This window comes from Lissotriton vulgaris, chromosome 6 (assembly GCF_964263255.1).
Source record: "Lissotriton vulgaris chromosome 6, aLisVul1.2, whole genome shotgun sequence".
Lineage (NCBI taxonomy): Eukaryota > Metazoa > Chordata > Amphibia > Caudata > Salamandridae > Lissotriton > Lissotriton vulgaris.
The window spans coordinates 6,178,724-6,201,515 of NC_141694.1; the positions used below are offsets into that span (position 1 = coordinate 6,178,724).

At 46.3% G+C, this 22,792-nt stretch overlaps 1 protein-coding gene across 1 annotated transcript in view; it reads right to left on the reverse strand.

Moving 5' to 3' along the window:
- Positions 1–22,792, reverse strand: part of LOC147706672 (uncharacterized) — a 447,784-nt gene that overhangs the window by 268,458 nt on the left and 156,534 nt on the right. The window contains exon 4 of the mRNA XM_086925259.1: positions 16,065–16,826. Within this exon, the coding sequence (XP_086781385.1) occupies positions 16,065–16,826 (762 nt within the window). The remainder of the gene's footprint in view (positions 1–16,064; positions 16,827–22,792) is intronic.

The following is a 22,792-nucleotide window of genomic DNA, read 5'->3' on the forward strand; positions in this document are numbered from 1 at the left end:
CGTATCAGGTTTAGTGACTAACGGCCTCCCTCTGTCCATTCTCTTCCATGTACCCGGACCGGGAGACAAGACACAACTATCAGCCCGTAGTCTACCTGGAGTGGTCCCGACGCTGAATCATCTTGCGTGCCCTGAAAACTCCAAGCTGTAGTAACTGCGTGTCCCGAAGACCTCCAACACGGATAAAATTGAGTTTGCAAGGGAAAGACTTACGTTTCGCACCAAGAGAACTTTAAAAATAAAACCCAGTTTAAAACGATATACTGGTCAAGTGTCTGTTGAGCCTGTTGTTACCACTGTGAGTGTTCCTAGCCCTCCTGTCCCGGTTACACCCAGATAAATACGAGATCAGCAACAGGAAGGAATACGAAAAATCCATTAACACCTATCAAACACAACTAGTTGAGTGGAAAGATAATCCTTGTAAAAGAACAGTATGATTTCTTAACGTGCAAACATCCTAAACTTCCCACCTTGTATTTACTCCCCAAAGTCCACAAGGATAAGAACCCCCCCCCCCCACACCCGCCATCCCCGGGCAGACCTATAGTGTCATCAAGGGGGAGTTTCCTAGAAAATTCATCCAAATATGTAGATTTTTTTTCCAGCCATTAGTTCAAAAACTACCGTCCTATGTTAAGGACAGAGGCGATTTCCTCAGGCTCACTGAAAACATTGAGTGGAGAACGAATTACAATCTATTAAATTTAGACGTCAGGAGTCTTTATACTTGTATTCCGCATGAGTTAGGACTAACAGCATGTCAATACTTTTTAAAAGAGAGATCAGTCTCTTACACACTTCATACTGAAATGTTAATTTCAGTGATGTTAAGCTGCTTAACACAAAACTTTTAGTTTTAACCGAAAAATCTTCTGACAAACCTAAGGAACAGGTCTCTATCTAGGGTTTTGGGAGGACAGTGGTTATGAGAATGGAACCTCGAAAAAAGAATGTGATTAAATGGGCACGCTACATTGACAATATTATCGTATGGGATGGCAGTGAGGAAGAGGCAAGCAATTTTGTTGGTGCTTTGAATGAGAATGACTATAATCTGAAATTTACAAGTCACTTCTCCAATTCATCTATTGAATTTTTAAATCTAAAATTGACAGTAATCAATAACAAACTGGAAAGCACACCGTTTCGTAAAGAACCAGCAGGGAATTCCCTGCTACATGCACGAAGTTGCCACCCTAGAAGTCTGATTCAAAGTATTCCCCTGGGTAAGTTCCTCCGTGTGATGCGCAACTGCAGCACGGATGAAGGCTATATTAGTGAAGAAACATCAATGACAAAAATATGTTTGGAAAGGGGGTACACTAAAGCCATTATCAGAAAAGCAAAAGTTGAGGTGAGAAACAGAAAACGATCAGACCTTTTTTTAGCTATCAAAAATACATGCCCGGCCGAAACAGATCATCAAAAAATAAGGCTCATAACCACTTTCAGTCAACAGGCTAAGAAAATGAGACAAAGTCTGGATAGGTTTTGGCAAGTGCTCTCTACTGATAAAGATCTAGGACCTCAAATAGAACCCTACCCTCAGATAACATACAGAAAGGCAAGATCTCTGAAGGACACAGTATGTAGGACCCTGGAACTATCTGATACAAAGAAATCTGACATTAAGGTTTTTTTTTACATGCCGGAACTATAAAGCATGCAAGTACAGTAAGCACTGCAAGGAATGTAAACTCTCACCATCTGTCAGCGCCAGGACGCCCCTTTGCTGGGGCATCTGTGCGCTCTACAAATCCGGATAACATAACATAACATGTAAACCCTTTATTATTGAAAAACACCTTTCTTGCAATTCTGATCGTGTAGTGTATGCCCTTCAATGTCCTTGCGACAAAACATATATAGGGAGTACCATACATAAGGCAAAAAAACGGGTGTTAGGACACTTGAGAGCGATAAGAAAAGGTGACAAACAGTATCCAGTGGCCAGACATTTCTAGGCTGTTCACAAACAAGATGAGAGATTATTATCTTTTATCGTTCTGGACGCAGTTAATGTAAATGTAAGAGGCGGCAACAGAGTACAAGATCTAAGACGCCTTGAGTCCAGACTTTTTTTTTAATTTTTATTTTTTATTTGAGTTTTATATAGCGCTGGCTAGACCCGGAGGCATCAGAGCGCTTTACATAAGGAACAGCGAGTTTCAAGTTACAAAATGTTTACATAAGTTACACAGTGATTACATAGAAACAACAAGAGTTAGTAGCGAAAAGCACATAAGGACATGAATTGTAACTAGATATTCTAGTGAGTATTCAATATCAAACAATGGCCCCAGAAGGGCATAATTGCGATGAGGAACCATCAGTGCATTTGGGATGATTGCCCATAATGCATATTCAAATGTCAACCACCCTCAGGGTTTAATTAAATTTCCTCTATAAAGTCTTCACTAGGTTTTACAGTGTCCTACACAAGGTTTCTTAATCATTGAGATGGTTACATGTTTTACATTTGTATCCGTTACTTTAAATATCTGGCGGTATACCTTTATCTTAGGATGAATTTTGAATGTTGTCCCTTTTGGAACTATATTGTTAGAATTATGGGTTCAGATAACTATAATTGAAAATGACAACATCAATCACTGAAGAGTTATTAACTATATGAATCCAATGAATGAATTTTGTAGAACACCAACCCGCACAGGGTGGTTACTGAATCCGTTGCCTCGCAGCCAATAAGTTTTAAATGTTTATGTTTGTCTTTGTTATTAATTTTAGTGATATGATATGAACTATTTTGTTTTGTTCAGACCACAGGTTGGATTGAATGGAATGCAGTTAAGAAAATATGAAGCGTATTCTTTGTTTTGAAGACCAGCAGAGCCTACAAACAAACATTTGATACAAAGTACAACAGATATATGTAGTTGGTTGATAACTCTTCAGTTTGGATTATATTCTGCAAAGAGAGTTGCAGATTTCATAAAGCCCACTTGGGCTGCATTGTTGAATTATAATATGGTAACATTTTTAAATATTTTTCTTTTTAATTAGGGTTATTTTACACTCATAATTATTAATTGGATCGGTATGTTTCAAATTTATGTAGGATGATATGGTCTGCGACGATATACAAAATAATAAATTGATACATTTAAGCCCACATGGGTTAAATTATTAAAGAATGGCAGCTTCGGAAACTTTATTACAGAATAGGTGAAGTGGAACCTAGACATAGCGAGTGTCAATAAAGTTTTGTTGAATGAACACTCACACTAAACACTGATTTAATCTAATACGATTGAAATGTGGTTCTGACAAAATTAAGAAATTATAATGTTATTTTCTTTTCTTTCACTGTATATAATTTTTTCACTTTAGAAGATGGAAGAATAGAGTGCTGTAACTCTTTGAAGTATTTTCGTTATGTTTGTTCATCACATGATTGTTTATTTAAATGAATTGAAACAGAGACACCTTCTCTCATGATCAAGGGGTTGGCCCCGAAACGCGTTGGGTCTTGACTTAAGCCGATAATAAACACCGCTTTGCAACATTTGTGTCTACGGCATGCTGTTTGAAAAGAAAGGAGCAGCATTGATTTGGAAATATATATAGAATCAGGCTAATGGAGGAGCCTTCTGGCACAAACTGTGAAAAAGTTGAGAATAAACTGGGGCCTCGTCAGGTCCCAATGCAGGATGTGCAGCTAAAATGCGCAAACAAATGAGTTCAAACTGTTTCTTCACTTCTTAATCCATTTAATTTCATCATGTGTGAACAAAAGTCCATATTAATCCAGCATCTTCATACGCAAAATTTGACACGTGGACTTTGGTTCACACATGATGACATTAAATGGATAAAGAAGTGAAGAAACTGTTTGAACTTACTGGTTTGTGCATTTTAGCTGTGCATCCTGCATTGGGACCCGACGAGGCCCCAGTTTATTCTCAACTTTATTGCACGCGCACAGACGGAGCGCGCTTCAAGGTAGCACGCTGTAACTTTCAGCCTTTGAGCATTCCTTAAACTTTATTAAAGGTGGTGTGCATTCTACCACTTTGTTTAAAAGAATACAAACTGTGAAAAAAGACACCTTGGCAGGGTATTTTAAGAAATTGTGCAGGCAAAATAAATCTAGAACATATACAGAACATTGACAAGGTTTTTAAAAAGGCAAACAATTTTTACCGTAACTGATATCAAAATGTTATTTATAATTTTTCCCCAAAATGTATCAAAAACGAGGCTGGTTATTTATCACATCAATAAATAATACATAGTTATTGATTATTCATAATATACAGTCCAAATGTCGAAACGATGTGAAGAGACTGACGGTTTGTTGACAAACTACCTGTGTTTCGGCAAAGCCTTCGTCAGGACTCCAACGCAGTAATCACTGAATAAATTATAGGACAAAATAAGAGAACTAGATATTTTAAGCCCGGCCAATCATCCACCTGCTTCCAGGCCACCCCGAAGCTCACCCACGACCGTTCTCCTGCCGAAGCTGCAGCTTCACCGGCCACCGAACATCGGCACATCCTGCCCCTCCCACCAGGGCAGGTCACAACCATCTCAGATGCATACTACTACACATTGCCATAGCCATCCCGGAGGGCTACAAGATTACCCGCAGGGACCGCAACAACAAACCAGGAGGAGCAATGGCCATCGTCCACAGGAATACCCTAAAAATTTCGACCAGCACCGAAGACACCCAAAGCACTGCCAAACACCTGCACTTCCAAGACCTCTGCGACTCCCTAGCCACCTTCTTCCACCCTCAGCCCAACCTTTTTAACGTCTACATGGCACCACTCGCCAAGATTGTCCGATTGCTCAACCTCAACATCATCTCATACGCCGACGACACCCAGCTGATCCTTTCCCTCACCAAGGACCCCATCACCGCCAAAACCAACCTCCACGAAGGAATGAAGGCTGACGCAGAATGGAAGAAAAACAGTCGCCTGAAACTGAACTCTGACAAGACGGAGGTCCTCATCCTCGGCCCCACCCCCTCCGCCATCTGGTGGCCGGCCACAGTGGGAGCTGCACCGACCCCCACCAACTAGGCACGCAACCTAGGGTTCATCCTGGACTCCTCTCTCTCTCTCTATGACCCAACAAGTCAACGCCGTCTCCTCCTCCTGCTTCAACACACTCCGCATGCTACGCAAGATCTACAGATGGATCCCCACCAGAACCAGAAGGACGGTTACCCAAGCCCTCGTCACCAGCAGGCTGGACTACGGCAACGCCCTCTACACGGGAACCACTGCCAAACTCCAGAGAAGACTTCAACGCATACAGAACGCCTCTGCATGCCTCATCCTCGACATCCCCCGCCACACCCACATCACTGCCCACCTGAGAGACCTGCACTGGCTCCCCCGTCAACAAGCGGATCACCTTCAAGCTCCTGACTTACGCTCACAAAGCTCTCCACAACACCGGTCCAACATACCGCAACAAACGACTCACCTTTTACACCCCGAATGGGAAGGACCTCGCCACCGTTCCACACATCCACCGAACGACAACCGGCGGCAGATCATTCTCCCACCTTGCGGCCAAGATATGGAACACCCTCCCCATCCACTTGCGACAGACCCAGGACCTGCTGACCTTCAGGAGACTTCTCAAGACCTGGCTGTTCGAGCAGTAGCAGCACCCCCTCTCAACCCCACCCCCCTCAGCGCCTTGAGACCCTCACGGGTAAGTAGTGCGCTCTACAAATGAATGATTAAAAAAAATATAAAAACAATGTTGTCATAAAGACAAATTACAAACAGAAGGTGTCAATCGAAGAGTTGTGTTGCTGTTGGTAATACCAAGAAAGTGCTTTAGGGACCATAGACCCAAGAAATTAGAGATTTCCATGCATCAGTAAAGGGATGACGTGAAAAAAGAAAATGTTACCCCACATGCAATCAGTCTGTGAATACGTGACTTCCTTAATAAATCCATGAAGACCAAAAGTAGGAAGTAATAAGGCATGCTGAACAGTTCTAGGATGATTGACTAGGCAATAACTGCATGTGCATTGATACAATGTCATCTAGCAGTGTCTTAATGTAGATTCAACCAGTGCTCAGATAAGAAAGATGTGCCGCACATCAGCAAATTAGGTACTGATAGATCAAACAAGGCAAACACATACCCATGAAATACGGCACACATTGAATGTGGTAAGATGTGGTGGATTTAGCTAAATGAATTAAGTTGAATGCAATTAATTTGAAGGATCACGATCCTAGATCCAAATGTAGAGACCTCTGTCAGTTTTAGTTAATGGGGACATGTGTATAGTAACAGAACAAAGTCATTATAAACCAAAGAATACAGATTAGTTTACATAGGAGGACAATAGAGAAATGTTGAAGATCAGAGGCCCAGTGACTTGAAATAAGATTGGTAAGGTAGGATGATCGTTTAGGCACTATGAAATGGAAAAGGAAGACAAATTATAAAAATAATGAAATCAGTATCTAGGGACAAGACTTTGTCCACAATGGTGTTATCTATGGATGCCTCAATGGCATTCGACGCTCTGGAGTGGAACTACATGTTTGGGGTGATGGAACGGATGGGGTTTCGTCCCAACTTTAGAGGCTGGATGCGACTTCTATAAAGCAATCCCATGGCACACGTTAGGGTAAACAAGATGATTTCCTGTAACTTCATCCTCGCAGAGGCATGAGAAAGGGCTGCCCACTCTTCACGCCAATTTTTGCCCTGGCCTTAGAACCCCTTGCGGCATAGGTCTGGCAGGACCCTCTGATACAGGGTAAACATTGGAGGAGCCCTGGGAGGAGCGTATTTCATTTGACGCTGATGAAATCCTCTTTTCCGTTACTGATCCCCCATGACAATAGCTTGGTTGACCCAGATCTGGGCAACACTCATGATATACTATTAATTGTGACAAATCCCTTATGCATGTCATTAAGGGCTCTGTGCTGCCCTCCCCAGTGATATTCATCTCGCTATGTCTATCAATCAATCAATCAGTGGCACTTATAAAGCGCGCTACATACCCATAGGGTCTCAAGGCGCTGGGGGGGGGGGGGGGGGGGGGGGGGTGCCGCTACTGCTCGAACAGCCAGGTCTTCAGCTTCTTCCTGAAGGAGAGGTGGTCTTGGGTCAGGCGCAGGTCGGACGGGAGGCAGTTCCAGGTCTTGGCGGCCAGGTAGGAGAAGGACCTTCCTCCTGTAGTCGCTCTTCGGATGCGGGGGACGGCGGCGAGGGCGTGGTTGGCTGATCGGAGGTGGCGTTTGGGAGCGTAGAAGTTGACTCGGCTGTTGAGGTAGCTCGGGCCTTGGTCGTGTAGGGCTTTGTGTGCGTGGGTGAGGAGGCGGAAGGTGATTCTCTTGTTGATGGGGAGCCAGTGAAGGTCTCTCAGATGTCCGGAGATGTGGCTGGATCGTGGGATGTCGAGGATGAGTCTGGCTGAGGCGTTTTGGATCCGCTGGAGTCTCTTCTGGAGCTTGGCGGTGGTCCCGGCGTAGAGGGCGTTGCCGTAGTCCAGTCGGCTGGTGACGAGGGCCTGGGTGACGGTCTTCCTGGTCTCTGTGGGGATCCACCAGAAGATCTTCCGTAGCATGCGTAGGATGTTGAAGCACGCCGAGGAGACGCTGCTGACTTGCCTGGTCATGGAGAGGGAGGAGTCCAGGATGAAGCCCAGGTTTCGTGCATGGTCTGTCGGTTTGGGTGCGGTGCCCAGGGCGGGAGGCCACCAGGAGTCGTCCCAGGCGGAGGGAGAGGAGCCCAGGATGAGGACCTCCGTCTTGTCCGAGTTCAGTTTCAGGCGGCTGGTCGTCATCCACTCGGCTACCTCTTTCATCCCTTCGTGTAGGTTGGCTCTGGCGGCGGCGGGGTTGTTGGTCAGGGAGAGGATCAGCTGGGTGTCGTCGGCGTAGGAGATGATGCTGAGGTGGTGTTTGCGTACGATGGCCGCGAGGGGGCTCATGTAGACGTTGAAGAGGGTGGGGCTCAGGGATGATCCTTGGGGGACGCCGCAGATGACTTCGGAGGCCTCTGACTTGTACGGTGGTAGGCGGACTCGCTGTGTTCTTCCGTCGAGGAAGGAGATGATCCATTCCAGCGCCTTGTCCTGGATGCCGATGTTGCTGAGGCGCCGTACTAGGGTGCGGTGGCAGACCGTGTCGAATGCCGCGGAGAGGTCTAGGAGGATGAGGGCCGCTGTTTCTCCATTGTCCATCAGGGCTCGGATGTCATCGGTGGCGGCGATGAGGGCGGTCTCGGTGCTGTGTTTGGCTCGGAAGCCGGACTGTGAGGGGTCGAGGGATCCGTTCGTCTCGAGGAAGGCGGCCATCTGCTTGTTGACGGTCTTCTCGATGACTTTGGCTGGAAACGGGAGAAGCGAGATGGGGCGGTAATTCTTGAGGTCGGTGGGGTCCGCTGTTGGTTTCTTGAGTAGAGCGCTGAGTTCGGCGTGTTTCCAGCTCTCGGGGAAGATGGCGGTGTCGAAGGAAGTGTTGATGATGTCTCGCAGGTGGGGTGCGATGTCTAGCGAGAGCTTCAAATATTTAGGGATTCCACGTCACAAAAGACTCCCACCTCTTCTACCCAAAAAATGTAGTCTGCATATTAGACCACTTTGCAGCGGATGTCCAGCATTGAAGGGGATTGCAGCTCTCCCTACTAGGTAGCACTTTTGATCTGTTATCAAACCCATGACAGTTACTGAACCTACACTGAGAAATTAAATGGATCGGAGTAGATAAGTGGGTACTGTGAACAGTGTTTACTCTATGGGGAGAGTTACTCTGTACCACAATGTTTGTAGACAATGAAACTCTCACAAGAAATAGACCACAGAGTATTAAAAAGTAGCTACTATGAACAGTGTACACTCCATGCAAAACATGTCCCAAGAGTGACTATTCACTTCAGATGACCAATGCCCGACGGTGCTAAAGATCATACTACCTGCAGCCTTCGTACTGTGGTGAAAACCTACTGAAAGCTCAACTTCTGAAGCTAACCAAGCACATGTCGATAGATTAGCACCTGGTGCACACAGTCTTCTATGTTAAGTAGAAACGGTCATGCTGAGACGATTCTGTCTAATAACTCAAGGCTTAAAATACTTAATATGTTTTAAGTACAATGTTTGCCCTATTGGAAACTTTTTCAGCAAAAAAACTCATTGTGGAACACACTGAACAAAAGTCAACTGTCACCTGCAGGGGATTTGGACAAACTATAGAGTTGTAATTATCAAGATACAGAAATAAAATAAAAAAATATTGTGATACAAAAATATCATGGTGCTGAAGTATTGTTGTCAAGAATATCCATTTTTTCAGGTAAGTAATGTCATTGTTGAGAATATTCTTTTTGTCAATATATCTTTTTCAATAATATAGTTGTAAAAATGATAATTTAATCATCTTAGTAATATTGTTTGTATAATTGTTAATACTTTTAAATATAGGTTGCCATTTTTAGTGAGTTCAAATTTTCAATTGCTAATTGTAAATGATAGTGTTGTAGAGGGTTGCTAGGTTTGTGAGGGTATATGGTGGGAAGTTAATCAAACCATAAAAGAACATTGGATGATGTCATCAGAGATGTCATCAATAATGTCATTTGAGAGGTCATCATTGATGTCAATAACAATGTCTTAGAACATGACATAAGCAGTGTAATATGAGCGGTCCTAAGCAGTGCACGGCAGGCGTGCAAGGTATAGTTTGTGATGCCAACTATAACTGGTGAAGTTGTGTTTTTTGTTGTTGTTGAAAACGTTAATGCCGTCATTGACATATTCACCTAACTAGAACATTTCTTTAACCTTATATATAAGAGGATGTTAAAAAGAGGCATCGCTACATAAAAAATAAAAATAAATTAACCGCTGCGCATCAGTACAACTAGAAAAAATAATTGTGAAATAGCTATTTTTTTATTCAAAATGCCCTTATACAGTTTCATCAGTACAAGGAAAAAACAGCAATACAATAATACGGGGCGTGGCTTGCAGCCGAGCAGGATGGCTGCTGCTTAAGAGGGCTCCGAGGACTCGGTATCCCCCCACGCCAATCCGTTATCTAATCCGTATTCCAATTGTACCCCAGAGGACTGTCCCTAACACCGGAGTGCGGGTGGCACCTGCAGAAGTGACACTGGTCCGCAACCAACATCGGGAAGTGCTGTAGCGAAGCAGAGACTGCGGCGGCCTACGAATATTCCTGCAGCCGAGGTGTAAATTTGGTGGAACGCCTGCCGGGAACCCTGTGGTGAGAATTGAAGGGCTGGGAGAAGTTGCTCCGGCCTGGACCCACGGGAGTGGGGAAGAAACAAGCACTGCCTGACTGCTCTTCCCTCTGCCTCCCCCTCCCCAAGGGGGCTCTAGGTCGGCACCCTCCGGAGTTGCGGAGCGCGAGACGAGCAGCGAGGACAACCGGTGGAGAACAGATCCTTTGCCCTGGACGGGACTGGTATGTGCGACGGACCGGGGGAGTCTCGCGAAGGTGTGCAGGTGCGGGGAGAACCCCTCGCACGGACTGAGAACCCCCGGGGAGGCGGAGGTGCGCCTGCAAGTAGGTGAAGCCGGGTCCTCGATTGGCACAGGAGGCCCGGCACTCGATGCTGGGAAAGGAGGGCCCTCAGTGACAGTAGTACAGTACGAAGGAGGGGTAGATACACCCCCCTACCCCCACAATCAGAAGGCCGGAGAGGAGTGTTGTGAGGCCTACGTATGGCGGTGAAACCAGGTCCTCAATTGCATAAGAGGCCCAATGCTCGGAACTAGGGGAGGAGGACCCACAATAACGTTGGCACATAAGAGCGGCCCACCGGCAGAGGGGTGGAAACATTACCTACCCCCCCCCCCTGCAAGCAATCAGCAAGCCCCACGACCCTCAGGTGAGTTGCGGGCGAAGACCTAATAAGACTAAGCAGTGTCTACTGCAGGGAATTTGCATGGAAGACACCCCCCTCCCCCCTCTTGATCGCCCACTACCAGCACACCGATATTAAGAGGCGCACAGGGATAACAGACAGGCCGCGCGACAGCTGTTGGGGGAGCAGATGGCGAGCAGGGGCCCACGAACATCGGCCACCCAGTCCAAGCTGGACAAGTTTGCATACGGGAAGTACTTCCCGCCGCTGCCTGAGCGGAAAGATCCGACGGAGAGGGCCCCGGGGGGGGGGGGCGGGGGGGTGCCCTGAAAGTGACTCTGGAGGACATAATGACCCCCCTCACCAGTGTGCAGTCGACGATATCAGCAGGCGTCTCCTTCCTACACCTACGAGCAGACTTTCAAAAATTGACGGCCAGGGTCACGGAGGTCGAACAAGTTACAAAGTCCCTCACGAAAGACACTGCAGCACTGCAAAAAACAGTGAACCGGCTGGAAGCGGAGAACAAGCTCATGGCAGCAAAACTGGACGACCAGGAAGGGCGTGCACGCCGGAACAATGTTAGAATTACAGGAATTCCCGAAAGTGAAGGAACCCCGGCGATGGACCTGTATGTGGAGGACCTCATAAAGTCAAGGCTACAACCCAGGGGACTGTCAACCGTTTTCTCAGTCGAAAGGGCCCACAGAATACCAGGAGGTAAGCCCAAGCCCGGGGCCACCCCACAGACCCGTGCTGGCTCGCATTTTCAATTTTAAAGATAGAGACGTGATATTGCAAACTGCTAGGGTGGTTCCACCGCTCCGACTTCAGAACTCAACTGTGTCTTTCCTTCCGGACTATACAGTGGCGGTCTCCAGACGCCGAAGGACCTTCATGAAAATTAAGAAAGAGTTGAGAGCCCGAGAACTGCCATATTCAATGCTATTCCCGGCGAAACTGCGTGTGGTAGCGGATGGGAAAACGTGGTTCTTTGACACGCTGGAGGAGGCACACGACTGGATCGAGGGATGGCGACGGGTGGGAGGACCCAGGCGACCGGAGAGGAACCAGCGACGACACGAGATGGCCGACGACCCGGGGACCAAGGGAAGCAGCGAGGAGAGAACAATTTGCATCAGAGTGAGACCGAAGAGTGAAGCTATGCGGGACCGCTGATTGATCGATGAGACTAAACGAGGTGCAGAAGCGCACAAAAGGACCAACCGACTACGGAATATGAACCAAACTTTAAGCTAACAGTCTTTTTGGGGGTGGGGGAGGACTGCGACTGTCCTTGGACCTCTCACCTCCTACACGCAAGTACTTTTTTGGCATTGGGATTGAGCAGTCTGCTAAATTGGGGAGGCGGGCAGTTATGAGTCTGTCGGGCAGGGAGGGGGTATGGGGGGGGGAGGGTCAGCTTACATGTTTTGTATGTAATTGTTTTTAATTCACAGCAACGGTTTCAGAAATGTCGCATTCCCACATGCTGACCGAAGCGCGAGCCCATCTACCGGGGAGGCAGGGAGGGGGGTGTGGGGGATGGGATTGTTTGAATGTTTCAGTCAAGCACTATGTTTTAGTTTTAGGTACAGCACTTGGATATGTAGCACTTATACACAGTTCGCAGCATCTGCATTACACTTGTGAATCCATATCATGCCTTGCGCACCTCCCCAGTTATGGCGTTGACTGACCTGCTGCACCCTGCACCGGGCGCATCCCCCCCCCCCAGGCTCAGGTGGAACCTCTTTCCCTGCTCACATGAAACGTACGTGGCCTGGGAGACAAAATAAAGAGGGGTCTGGTTCTGCAGTGTATCAAACGGGCTCCCCAATGGTAGTTCTTCTACAAGAAACACACCTCACTGGCACCACAAGTAAGGCGATGGACAGATGGGGGTACAAGATGATAGCACACTCAGAATTTTCTTCAGGGTCTCGGGGGTGGGCGTGCTGGTTAAAAAACAGTCCCCACTGATAGTGCACAAAACCAAAACTGATGATCATGGACGTTTCGCAGCCATAATTGGTCAATGGGAGGGTACTGAAGTCCCGGAGCCATCGCCTCTGGAGGACAGACTATTGACTGAATGCATGCATAAGAAGGCGACATCACTCTCTTACCGTACATTGGTAAACAACCTGCCAGACCCCACAGGGCCCCTAAGGGTCAAATGGTCCCATGACGTAGGTGACTTTGACGATTCGGAATGGCAGGATTAGCCTCTCCACGGGAGGTGGGCCTTTCCTCAAGGCTTATGCTAGTACAGCTAAAAATCCTACACCAGTCCTACTACACCAGGCACACTCTGCACAAGATAGGCAAAATATCGCATCCTTATTGCTGGCGCGTCTGCGGGGAAGAGGGTACCTTTTTCCACACTATATGGCAATGTCCCAAAATGATGGCCTACTGGACGCAAGTGCTGAGGACCATATCGCAATCGGAGGGAGTGTCACTGGTACCGGAGCCCAGGAGGTGGTTAATAAATGTATGGGAGCCCAATGACCTTATACATCAGGCTCAGAACTGGGCCACGCTGGGGATTATGGTTTGCTAAGCGAAACATTGCCCAGAGGTGGGGTTCAGCGGAGATACCCTCTCTGGCCTCATGGTGCAGGGACATGATAGCCGAAAGAACGTGTTCATCAATCGTGGGTGTCTCTGAAAGTGGAGTAAAGTTTGGGGGGCTTGGAAGAAATTTAGGGAGACATAGGTGATCCACCACGAGACCGGGATGATGAGGGTTCGGAAGTGGAATAGTATGAAATGCTGTATGGTTTTTAAGTGGGGTTTTAACAACGGATGTGAGGCAGTGCAAATTGATGGACCGAAAATGCTGATAGTGTTTGACTGTATGCTGCGGATGTACCATGTAACTAACTCATGATGGAGTTCTGTACTGTGTTAATTATGAAAACAGTAAAAATCTTCAAAAAAAACAACAACAACAAAAAACAGCAATACAGACGTTAGTACTCGCTGCCCCAGAGTGAAAGAGGTGTGAATGAAGAAAAATAATAGTGTCTCACAACCTCTACAGTAAACTGGGTCATGTAATACACCAATCCACTCTCTGCAAAAAATGAAACTTAAGATTTTAGTTCCAGCCAACAAAATATTTCAATTCTATGAGGTTAAACAATCTGTAAAAAAAAGAATATGTTCATTAACCGCATGCGCGCTAGCGCAATTCCGCTCCTGTGCTGAGTTTTTTAAAACCGCACTTTACGTGACGAGCTGGGCTCGTCATCAGCGTGCGAGGAGGCTACGCCATGACGAGCCCAGCTCGTCATCAGCATGGAAGGGGTTAAAAAGGCAGCTGTGTTTGAATTACAGTAGCAATTGTGGAAACAACGTCAATAGTGCTTTTGTAAGACATTTTCATAAAATGTCAAAATTGAGATTATCAAACATCTCAGTTTAGTGGCGCAGCTCCAACTGCTCGTAATGGTTTCAACTTGGTGTAAAATAAAAAAACAACAAGGGGGGTGACACAGGACACGGCACACTCTGCACCCGCACACATGCTTTGCCTTGAAGGACCCTCCTTATGAATGCTACATCTGCATGGGTAACTGCACACTCAACCCCTAGAAATGCTTTTCAAAAGTGGAAGGACGTCATAATTCAAAGTACAGAGCAAAACCTCCTGAATGATTTGCCTCCTATTTGTCTTTTCTGCCCACTCATCCCTCAAAATATTTCTTGAAAAATAAATGAACTGCAACAGCGCCTCGAAGGAACAAACACTAAACTATAAACCAAGCGCATTGGTTGGTGACATTCTTCTCAAGCAATGAACCCAGATTTATTGGGTGCTACTTCTTACACGAGGATCCTAACAATCTTACCAGGATATCGTAACAAAAAAAATATTAGTAACAACTTCGCCCCAGGATTAAAACACAACCTGTAGCAGCTCCTACCATGGTACCACATACACCCTCTCCAAGCATCAGATCAAACTTCGGAAAAACTTCTTCTGGATTGCTCGACAAAAATCAGTGCTGTATGAAACATATTGTATGCTCTTCAGCAGTCCTGAAGCTCAGTGTGTCGCTCAGTGTGTCGCAACGCCTGAACGGAAGCCATCTTACCACTAGACGCTAGCTCCAATATATATCACACAACAAGAAGCTACCCTGTCTCAATGTCTGATTCTTAGTAAAAGATATATAACTAAGTGGGGGCCTGTGCTGAAAAAGTGAGTGAGTGATGTTTAAAAGCCGATGCACAGATCTACGTGGGAACTTTAAGCATAAATGTGCACACCTACATTTGCAAGTGGAATTTCCTCTTTCTCCAAATTTACATTATGACATAGTGTTCCTTGACAAAACACTAGGAGGGAGTCGCACAAAACTGATCCAGAGACCACAAATATAAAAAAAAAATAATCGGAGTGCTAGATGGACATTCACAAAGAGTTAGCCAACATGTTTCTGCCACTACGACCAGGAGGGTCCATGGCATTCATAAGGACGTAAGTGAAAAGGGCTCCTGTCTTGTCTCTTAGAGACAAAGATGAATCCACTCTCGTAGGCTGGCTCTAGTCCAACTCTACCTAACTGAAATGTTAGGGAACACCTGTAAGGAAAGATGATATGTCATAGCATAAGTGAGACACTATAATAACACTCATACTGGCCAGGAGGGAATCAGAGTGTAAATCATGCACTAAGTATATTAAAGTGCATGTGGTGAGCAAGCGTGTCACTGCATACGTGGTGCTCCAAAACAAAATAGTCACGAGACCAGCTCACACTGTTACATTATTAAAGGTGTAGGGATGTCCCCTGGGAAGGGAGGAGTGGAGGGACCCCTGTAGGCAAACTCGGAGAACAGAGTTGTTTATGAAACGATTAGAAAAAAGGGATTCACTTTAAAGAAATGAGTTATATATGCCCAAAAACGCTTTCACTCCTATTAGCAGTGGCGACTTGTTCCACAAAAAAGCTCACTTGCACATCCACTCATCTCCTTACTACATCAAGGTGCATCCCCTGTGATGTTCCTACGGTCAGTCCTCGTTGCTTCCCTGCTGGTGTATGGCTTGTGGAGAAAGCGCGGTATATAATAACTCCCTCCAATATGACATTCTGCCTATCCATCACAAATCTCAATACACTTGCAAAATAATAATCAGTGACAGGAATAACACATTTAAAAATGTAATTTTAGACCTAGACTTTAAAAGTTACCTGCTCTTTCCACTCCTGAATCCTTCGTATCGTCAGATTTTTCTTCTCCCTTCTGAGCAGGAGTCACAACTTTAGACTTTCCACCATGTTCCAATTTGCGCTTGCGGACCCTTTTTGACAGCAGAGTGTCCTCGATCAGCTTGACTGCGCTGTCAAGGGTCTGCACCTGCTGCTGACGCAGCCATTCGCCCGCTCCCTCTGGGAGGATCTGGGTGAACTGCTCCATAATAATGACTTCCGACATCTCAGCGGTGCTCCTGCTCTCTGGTTTCAACCACTTCCTACCCCAGTCTTTCAGCTGATGAGCGATGGTCTGCAGTCTTACCCCTGGCGTAAATGTAAGACTGCGGAATTTTCTGCGATAAGTCTCTTCACTTACGCCCACATTACGAAGAATAGCCTCTTTCAAATGATGGTAATCACCAGCAAGGCTAGGAGGAACAGTCTGGGAGATTTCCTTAGCTTTCCCAGAAAGTAATGGAGTCAGCCGGGATGCCCACTCTTCTCTTGGCCACATCGAGCCTTCCGCCACACACTCAAACTCCAAAAGGAAAGCTTCCAGATCGTCCTCGGGTGTCATCTTGACGATAATGTGGTTCTGGTCTTCTGATCTCGGCAGAGGTTGTTTTTCCTCCTCCTCTTCCTCCTCCTGGTGACTTTGTGCCTGCTCCGGAGAGTCTTCCGTTGGCGTTTCAAAGGAGGAAGTAATGTTTTCTAGGTGATTCTCTGTCTCCATGTTGGTGCTCTTAGTTTTTGTATTTCAAGGAGATAGATCAAACAATACTCTTCATTCCCAGATGCAAATTATGCTGCTTGCTGCACCTGAGGACATGAGAAAAAAGTTGATACAAAGAATCAAACACATGTGGAAATTATTCTAAATCACGCAATTACAAGTTTTTTTAGCAACAACCAGATCACTTTAGGCATTGGAGCGTTGAAGAGTGATAATATCTCTCTTATAACTATTACTATCTAGGCAGGTGACTGTGCAGGGAATGGACATTTCAGAAGGAGTGTTTACACAATGTGGTAGGAGTAGAAGTGGAACGTAGAAAAAGAAAGTAGTTGTGATACATTCACAAAAGGATACAAGTCAGTAAAAGATTTAGTAGTGCTTTTATTTGAATATAAATATTTCATAGGTCACATATTCTTCATGAAATGTGATTGATAGATACAATCTGAGGGACAGATGAGATATGCAGGGCTGGTTCAGCATCTGGTGGAGCGAGTGCCCGGTCATAGTGCGACCCCCAATCAGTAGACCCCACAGTTCTCTTGCCTTACGTAGAGGTGGGGAGCCACCATGCTGCCGATGAAGGCACCTCATCTACCTTTCACCAGCAACACACTTGCTACAGGGCTGCCTGTATCAGAAAGCCCACCCTATTAAGGGTGGACGTGCCATACAAGCAAGGTCTCCGTATGGGAGGAAGAACTCAACACACATCAGTAACAAGGCCCTACTTTTGGCATGTGTTTCTCCAAAGCAAAAAAAGACGAGGCTCCCATGATATGGTTTGCTCTGTATGTGTTTTTACCTGAAGTGCTACAGTTGTGTTTGCAATTGTGCTTTTCAGGATAAAAGGACAGTCTGGGTGGTGGTAAGCTCCCGACTTGGCAGGCCGACTGCTGCGGGGAAAGCAGAGGCAGTGTATCTGCCAACTAAGAGACCTGCTGTACAGAATGCCCAGCATTAAATGCTGCTTGCATCAGCTTGTTATGAAATGTAATGGTCATAACTTGTAGCAGAGAAGTAGTGATCCCACGATCACACTTTGTAGTTTGCTATTTGAAAACACATTAGAAGTCCTTGTTCTGCATGTGAAGTTCAAATGATTTAATGTAGCACCCCAAAGAGTTCCAGCGCAAACCAGAGCTGAGAGACCTGAGGATGTACTGTCTGGATTATGGTGATAGGAACAATTCTTCCCCATGAACAGGTGCAGCTCTTTCTCGCCATCGAACCATCCATCAGGTTTAATCTTGTAGGTACATTTGCTGAAAAACAGATCCTCTAAGGACACTTGTACCTTGGTGTAAAGGGCTGACCATGGTGAGCCAGAAGAGTTTCTGATACTTCTATTCATGTTGTAGGTTTTCTTATTGATTTTGCTGCTCACTTGGGACTTCAAATTATTCAGATTTTTGCACGGAATCCCTTAGACCTCACCACCTTCAAATCAGCCCTCAACTAATACCACCTCCATCTCAGCAAGGCCAGAAGGAAGCCCATACCTACTGTATTGAGGCAAGCACCAACCACACAAAGGAACTCTTCAGCATCGTCAGAGTTCTCCTGCACGTCGTCCATCGAGAACACGATCCACCCTTGTAATGCACTGTAATATGGACTTATAAAGTGCACTATCACCTCATGGGTATCCTGGCGCTGAGATTAACAGGGGTTCCCCTAAATGCACGTATTTACCCACCAGATGACTATCCTGCACTACATCCTAGGAAAGAGATACGCGGCCTCTTTAAGGCTAACTTTGCGGCTATTGTCTGTATTCTTTGCAGTTTCATAATGAGGAAAGTAGGTGCACCCTTCCCAGTCCTATGCGACTCCCTGGCAGACTACTCCCACAACAAAATTTCTGACAACCACAGCAACCGACCCACAACCCACCGTACCCAATCACCTCCTGACGCCCACCGACATCTCCCACAGCCACCTGCTCAGCAATTGGAAATGGGTCATCACGCAAACACCCAACCATCATGAACCTGATCCACTCAGGAGCAATGACAGAGACCTCTTCCCCACCACATTCCCTTACAAACATCCTCAATGCATCCATCACTATGGCCACCATTCCCAGCGCATGGAAGCACCCAACGGTCAAACCACTCCTGAAGAAACCCTTCTACGACCACAACAAACTCAGCCATTATCACCCATCTCGCTGCTCGCCCTCCTTGTCAATGTCCTGGAGTAAACCATAAATCGCCAGCTCTTGTCTGGATTCCCCCAGGGTAGATAAGCCATGCTATACAAATACTGTGTGATTGACCATATTCTATATGTCCTACTTACTGAGAGCCTTCTTGGCATTGAGTTTATGCGTTTGCATTCATGAATTCAGTGCCCTACCTTTTGAATTTTAGTAATGAATCTCCAAAATGTATATTACCATTCCAGAAGTCAATTATTGAGCCTCGCCTTACTTGACTGACTGCATTTTTGATGTGCAATACGGTGCTGTATTTCTGTGACACATTGCCTCATGAAACTGAGGTTTAGCACCGTCTCCAATTCATTCCCCAGTGGGTGTGCTGTTGAGGTAATATTTAGGGTCTGCTCATTTAGGGTTTCCCAGGTCCACAATATAAATCCTCTGCTCCCATGACCCACATGCCCATTAATTTACCCTACATTTCCACCCTGCTTTTGTATTGTTTGGAATATTATGTCCCACTCTTTTCTCTGCTCCCGCCATCTCCATCCACATTAGTTATTCACTCTTCAGCCGCATTGAATTATCGTGGTGGCCGCTTTGTTTTGTTTCTCATTGAAATGTTTGAGCCTTAGATCATATTGATCCTGCTGGGCTTTATTTCAAAATCTCTGTGTCACTGATTTAGTCATTTTTTATGGGTTTTTATGTGGACACCGGGCCAGGAGGGGGAATCCAGAGGACTCCCCGCCCCCTGGGGTCTCAGGCTGCACCTGCCCTGAGGCCTCCACACCCAGCAGCCGAGGGGGTCAGGATGCTCCTGTCTTGGCCCCAACCCCCCAACCCCCCAACCCCCCAACCCCCCAGCCCCCCAGGCCCAGCCCCGGCCCTCCCTGCCCGCTGAGACCCGCACAGCTCGCGCCTCACCTGCCCGCCGCTCTCCGGCCTCCAGCTCCGGCCTCCCTCCTCTCTCCCCGGGGGTGGCGCCTCACTGCTTACAGCCGGTCGCCCTGAGCTCCGCTTCCGGTGGGATGGGTGACACCGGCGGGGATGCAGGGCGCGTGCTGCCGCTGCCGCCGCTGACCCGGAAGTGGAGCAGCATTGTTCGCAGCGCGGCCTCCGATTGGCTGCCCGGACTCGCTGCACATGCTACGGTTTGCTAGTTAGGGCTCAGCGGAGTGTCAGACCTGTGATTGGCTACTGGAACTGAAGGATACACACTGGCCTCTGATTGGCTGTTAAGTAGAACGTGCAGACGGTTAGCTGCAATTGGATGGTGAGTTGAAGGCTCAAATAAGGAAGCATTTGCAATGCAATAGGTCTTTCGTTAGGAAAGTTTGAGCTATTGGTCTTGTAAATGACACATTTTTTATTTATGTGTTGGCTTTGAAAATAGCGAAATAAATAGCTTTGTCATTTACAATGCCAATACTTTTAACTTTCGCAAATGTGACACCTATAGCATTTGTAATGCAACATGTATTGTATTTACGTGACTTAGATGTATTGATATTACAAATAACAATGGTTTTTAATTTGTTTAAAAAAGAATACTTAAATAAAAGCTATTGTAATTTTATAATGGCAATAGCTTAAACTTTTATAAATAACTTTTGTGAAGATTATGTTCAGTGTATTTTATTGTGACGAAAATCCAAGAACAGAAGTGAAATATCAACATCTTTTTGTGACATTTGTAATATAGCCTTATAGCCCACCGTAGCGGGCTATACCGGCTATTAAAGGCCCGCTGAATCGTTAAAGGCCCGAGCCGAAGGCGAGGGACTTTAACGAGACAGCGGGACTTTAATAGCTGGTATAGCCCTGCTACGAAGGGCTATAAGGCTATTAGAACATTCTTGTACCACAAAACACCTTGGGTCTAGGAACACAGGTGAACAACGAGCGAATAAGGACCAGCTAGGATGAATATATGTCAACAGGTTAGGATAACAACCACCTCGTCGGAAAGAGGAGTGAACTTAGCTGCCGAAACCCATCATTCACAAGTTGTGAGTTGTCATCATTTGGGTCAGGCCTCCTCTCATTCGGGTACTCAGTCTAGGAAATTGACTCAGATACCCTCAGCCGTTTGCAAACGGCTGAGGGTATCTGAGTCAATTTCCTAGACTGAGACCCAAATGATGACAACTCACAACTTGTGAATGATGGGTTTCGGCAGCTAAGTTCTCTCCTCTTTCCGACGAGGTGGTTGTTATCTTAACCTGTTGACATATATTCATCCTAGCTGGTCCTTATTCGCTCGTTGTTCAACTGTGTTCCTAGACCCAAGGTGTTTTGTGGTACATGATTGCTAATTTAGGGGAAACACACCTGGCAGGTCTTTAAACTGTCCCTGAGACCCTCCTTAATGTGTTGTGTTTTGTATTAGATCATTCTGCCACTAGAGGGCAGAATGTTCTAACAAATTAAACAAAGGGTTCTCGAAGCTCGAGGGGATATAAATCCCCTCGAGCATCGAGAAGCCTTTGTAGAACTTTGGAATGTTGCTCTACGGGCCTTTACCGGCCCGTAGAAGCAGGGAGCACTCCATTGTCTGCAATGGAGCTCCCAACAATCCAATGTTCTAATAAAGCTTGAAACATTGAGAGAACATATTTTAACTGGTTGTTGTTGAATGGTTGCACAGATTGATGCTGTGGTGGCTCTGAGTGATGCTGTGGCGTTCAGTGATGCTGTGGTAGCGCATAGTGATGCTGTGGTGGTGCTGAGTGATGCTGTGGTGGTGCTGAGTGATGCTGTGGTGATGCAATAGATAGAGTGAGTGCGATAGATAGAGGGAGGGCGATAGATATATAGAGTGAGGGCGATAGATAGAATGAGGGCGATAGATAGATAGAGTGAGGGCGATAGATAGATAGATAGATAGATAGATAGATAGATAGATAGATAGATAGATAGATAGAGTGAGGGAGATAGATAGATAGAGTGAGGGCGATAGATAGATAGATAGATAGATAGATAGATAGATAGATAGATAGATAGATAGATAGATAGATAGATAGATAGATAGATAGAGTGAGGGCAATAGATAGATAGATAGATAGATAGATAGATAGATAGATAGATAGATAGATAGATAGAGTGAGGGCGATAGATAGATAGAGGGACGGCAACAGATAGATAGAGTGAGGGCGACAGATAGATAGAGTGAGGGTAATAGATAGGTTGAGGGCGATAGATAGATAGAGTGAGGGCGATAGAGTGAGGGCGATAGATAGAGGTGGCCTCGTGGTGGACGTGGTGGTGGTGGTGGACGTGGTGGTGGTGGAAATGGTGGTGCATGTGTTGGACATGGTGGTGGTGGACTTGGTGGCGGTGTTGGACGTGGTGGTGGTGGGTGTGGTGGTGGGTCGTGGTGGTGGTGGACCTGGTGGTGGTGGAGGTGGGTGTGGTGGTGGTGGACGTGGGTGTGGTGGACATGGTGGTGGTGGACGTAGTGGTGGTGGATGTGGTGGTGATGGATGTGGTGGTGGAGTTGGTGGTTGTGGAAGTGGTGGTGGAGGTGGTGGTGGGTGTGGTGGTGGTGGTGGTGGATGTGGTGGTGTTGGTGGTGGTAGTGGACTCAGCAAAAAAGACAGTAATTCAAGTGCTTCTGGTGTCCCGCTTGATTACGGCAATGAACTCTATCTGCGGGAAGAACAAAATGCAGCAGTCCGGATGCTATTAAAAATTCCAAAATGGCTTGCCATTAGCCTGGGTCTTGCTGTACTACACTGGCTCCCCATTAAGCAAAAAGTCTCTTTTAAAGCACTCTGTTTCACACATAGGATTTTGAATCGGAGAGGCTAAGTGATTGGTATC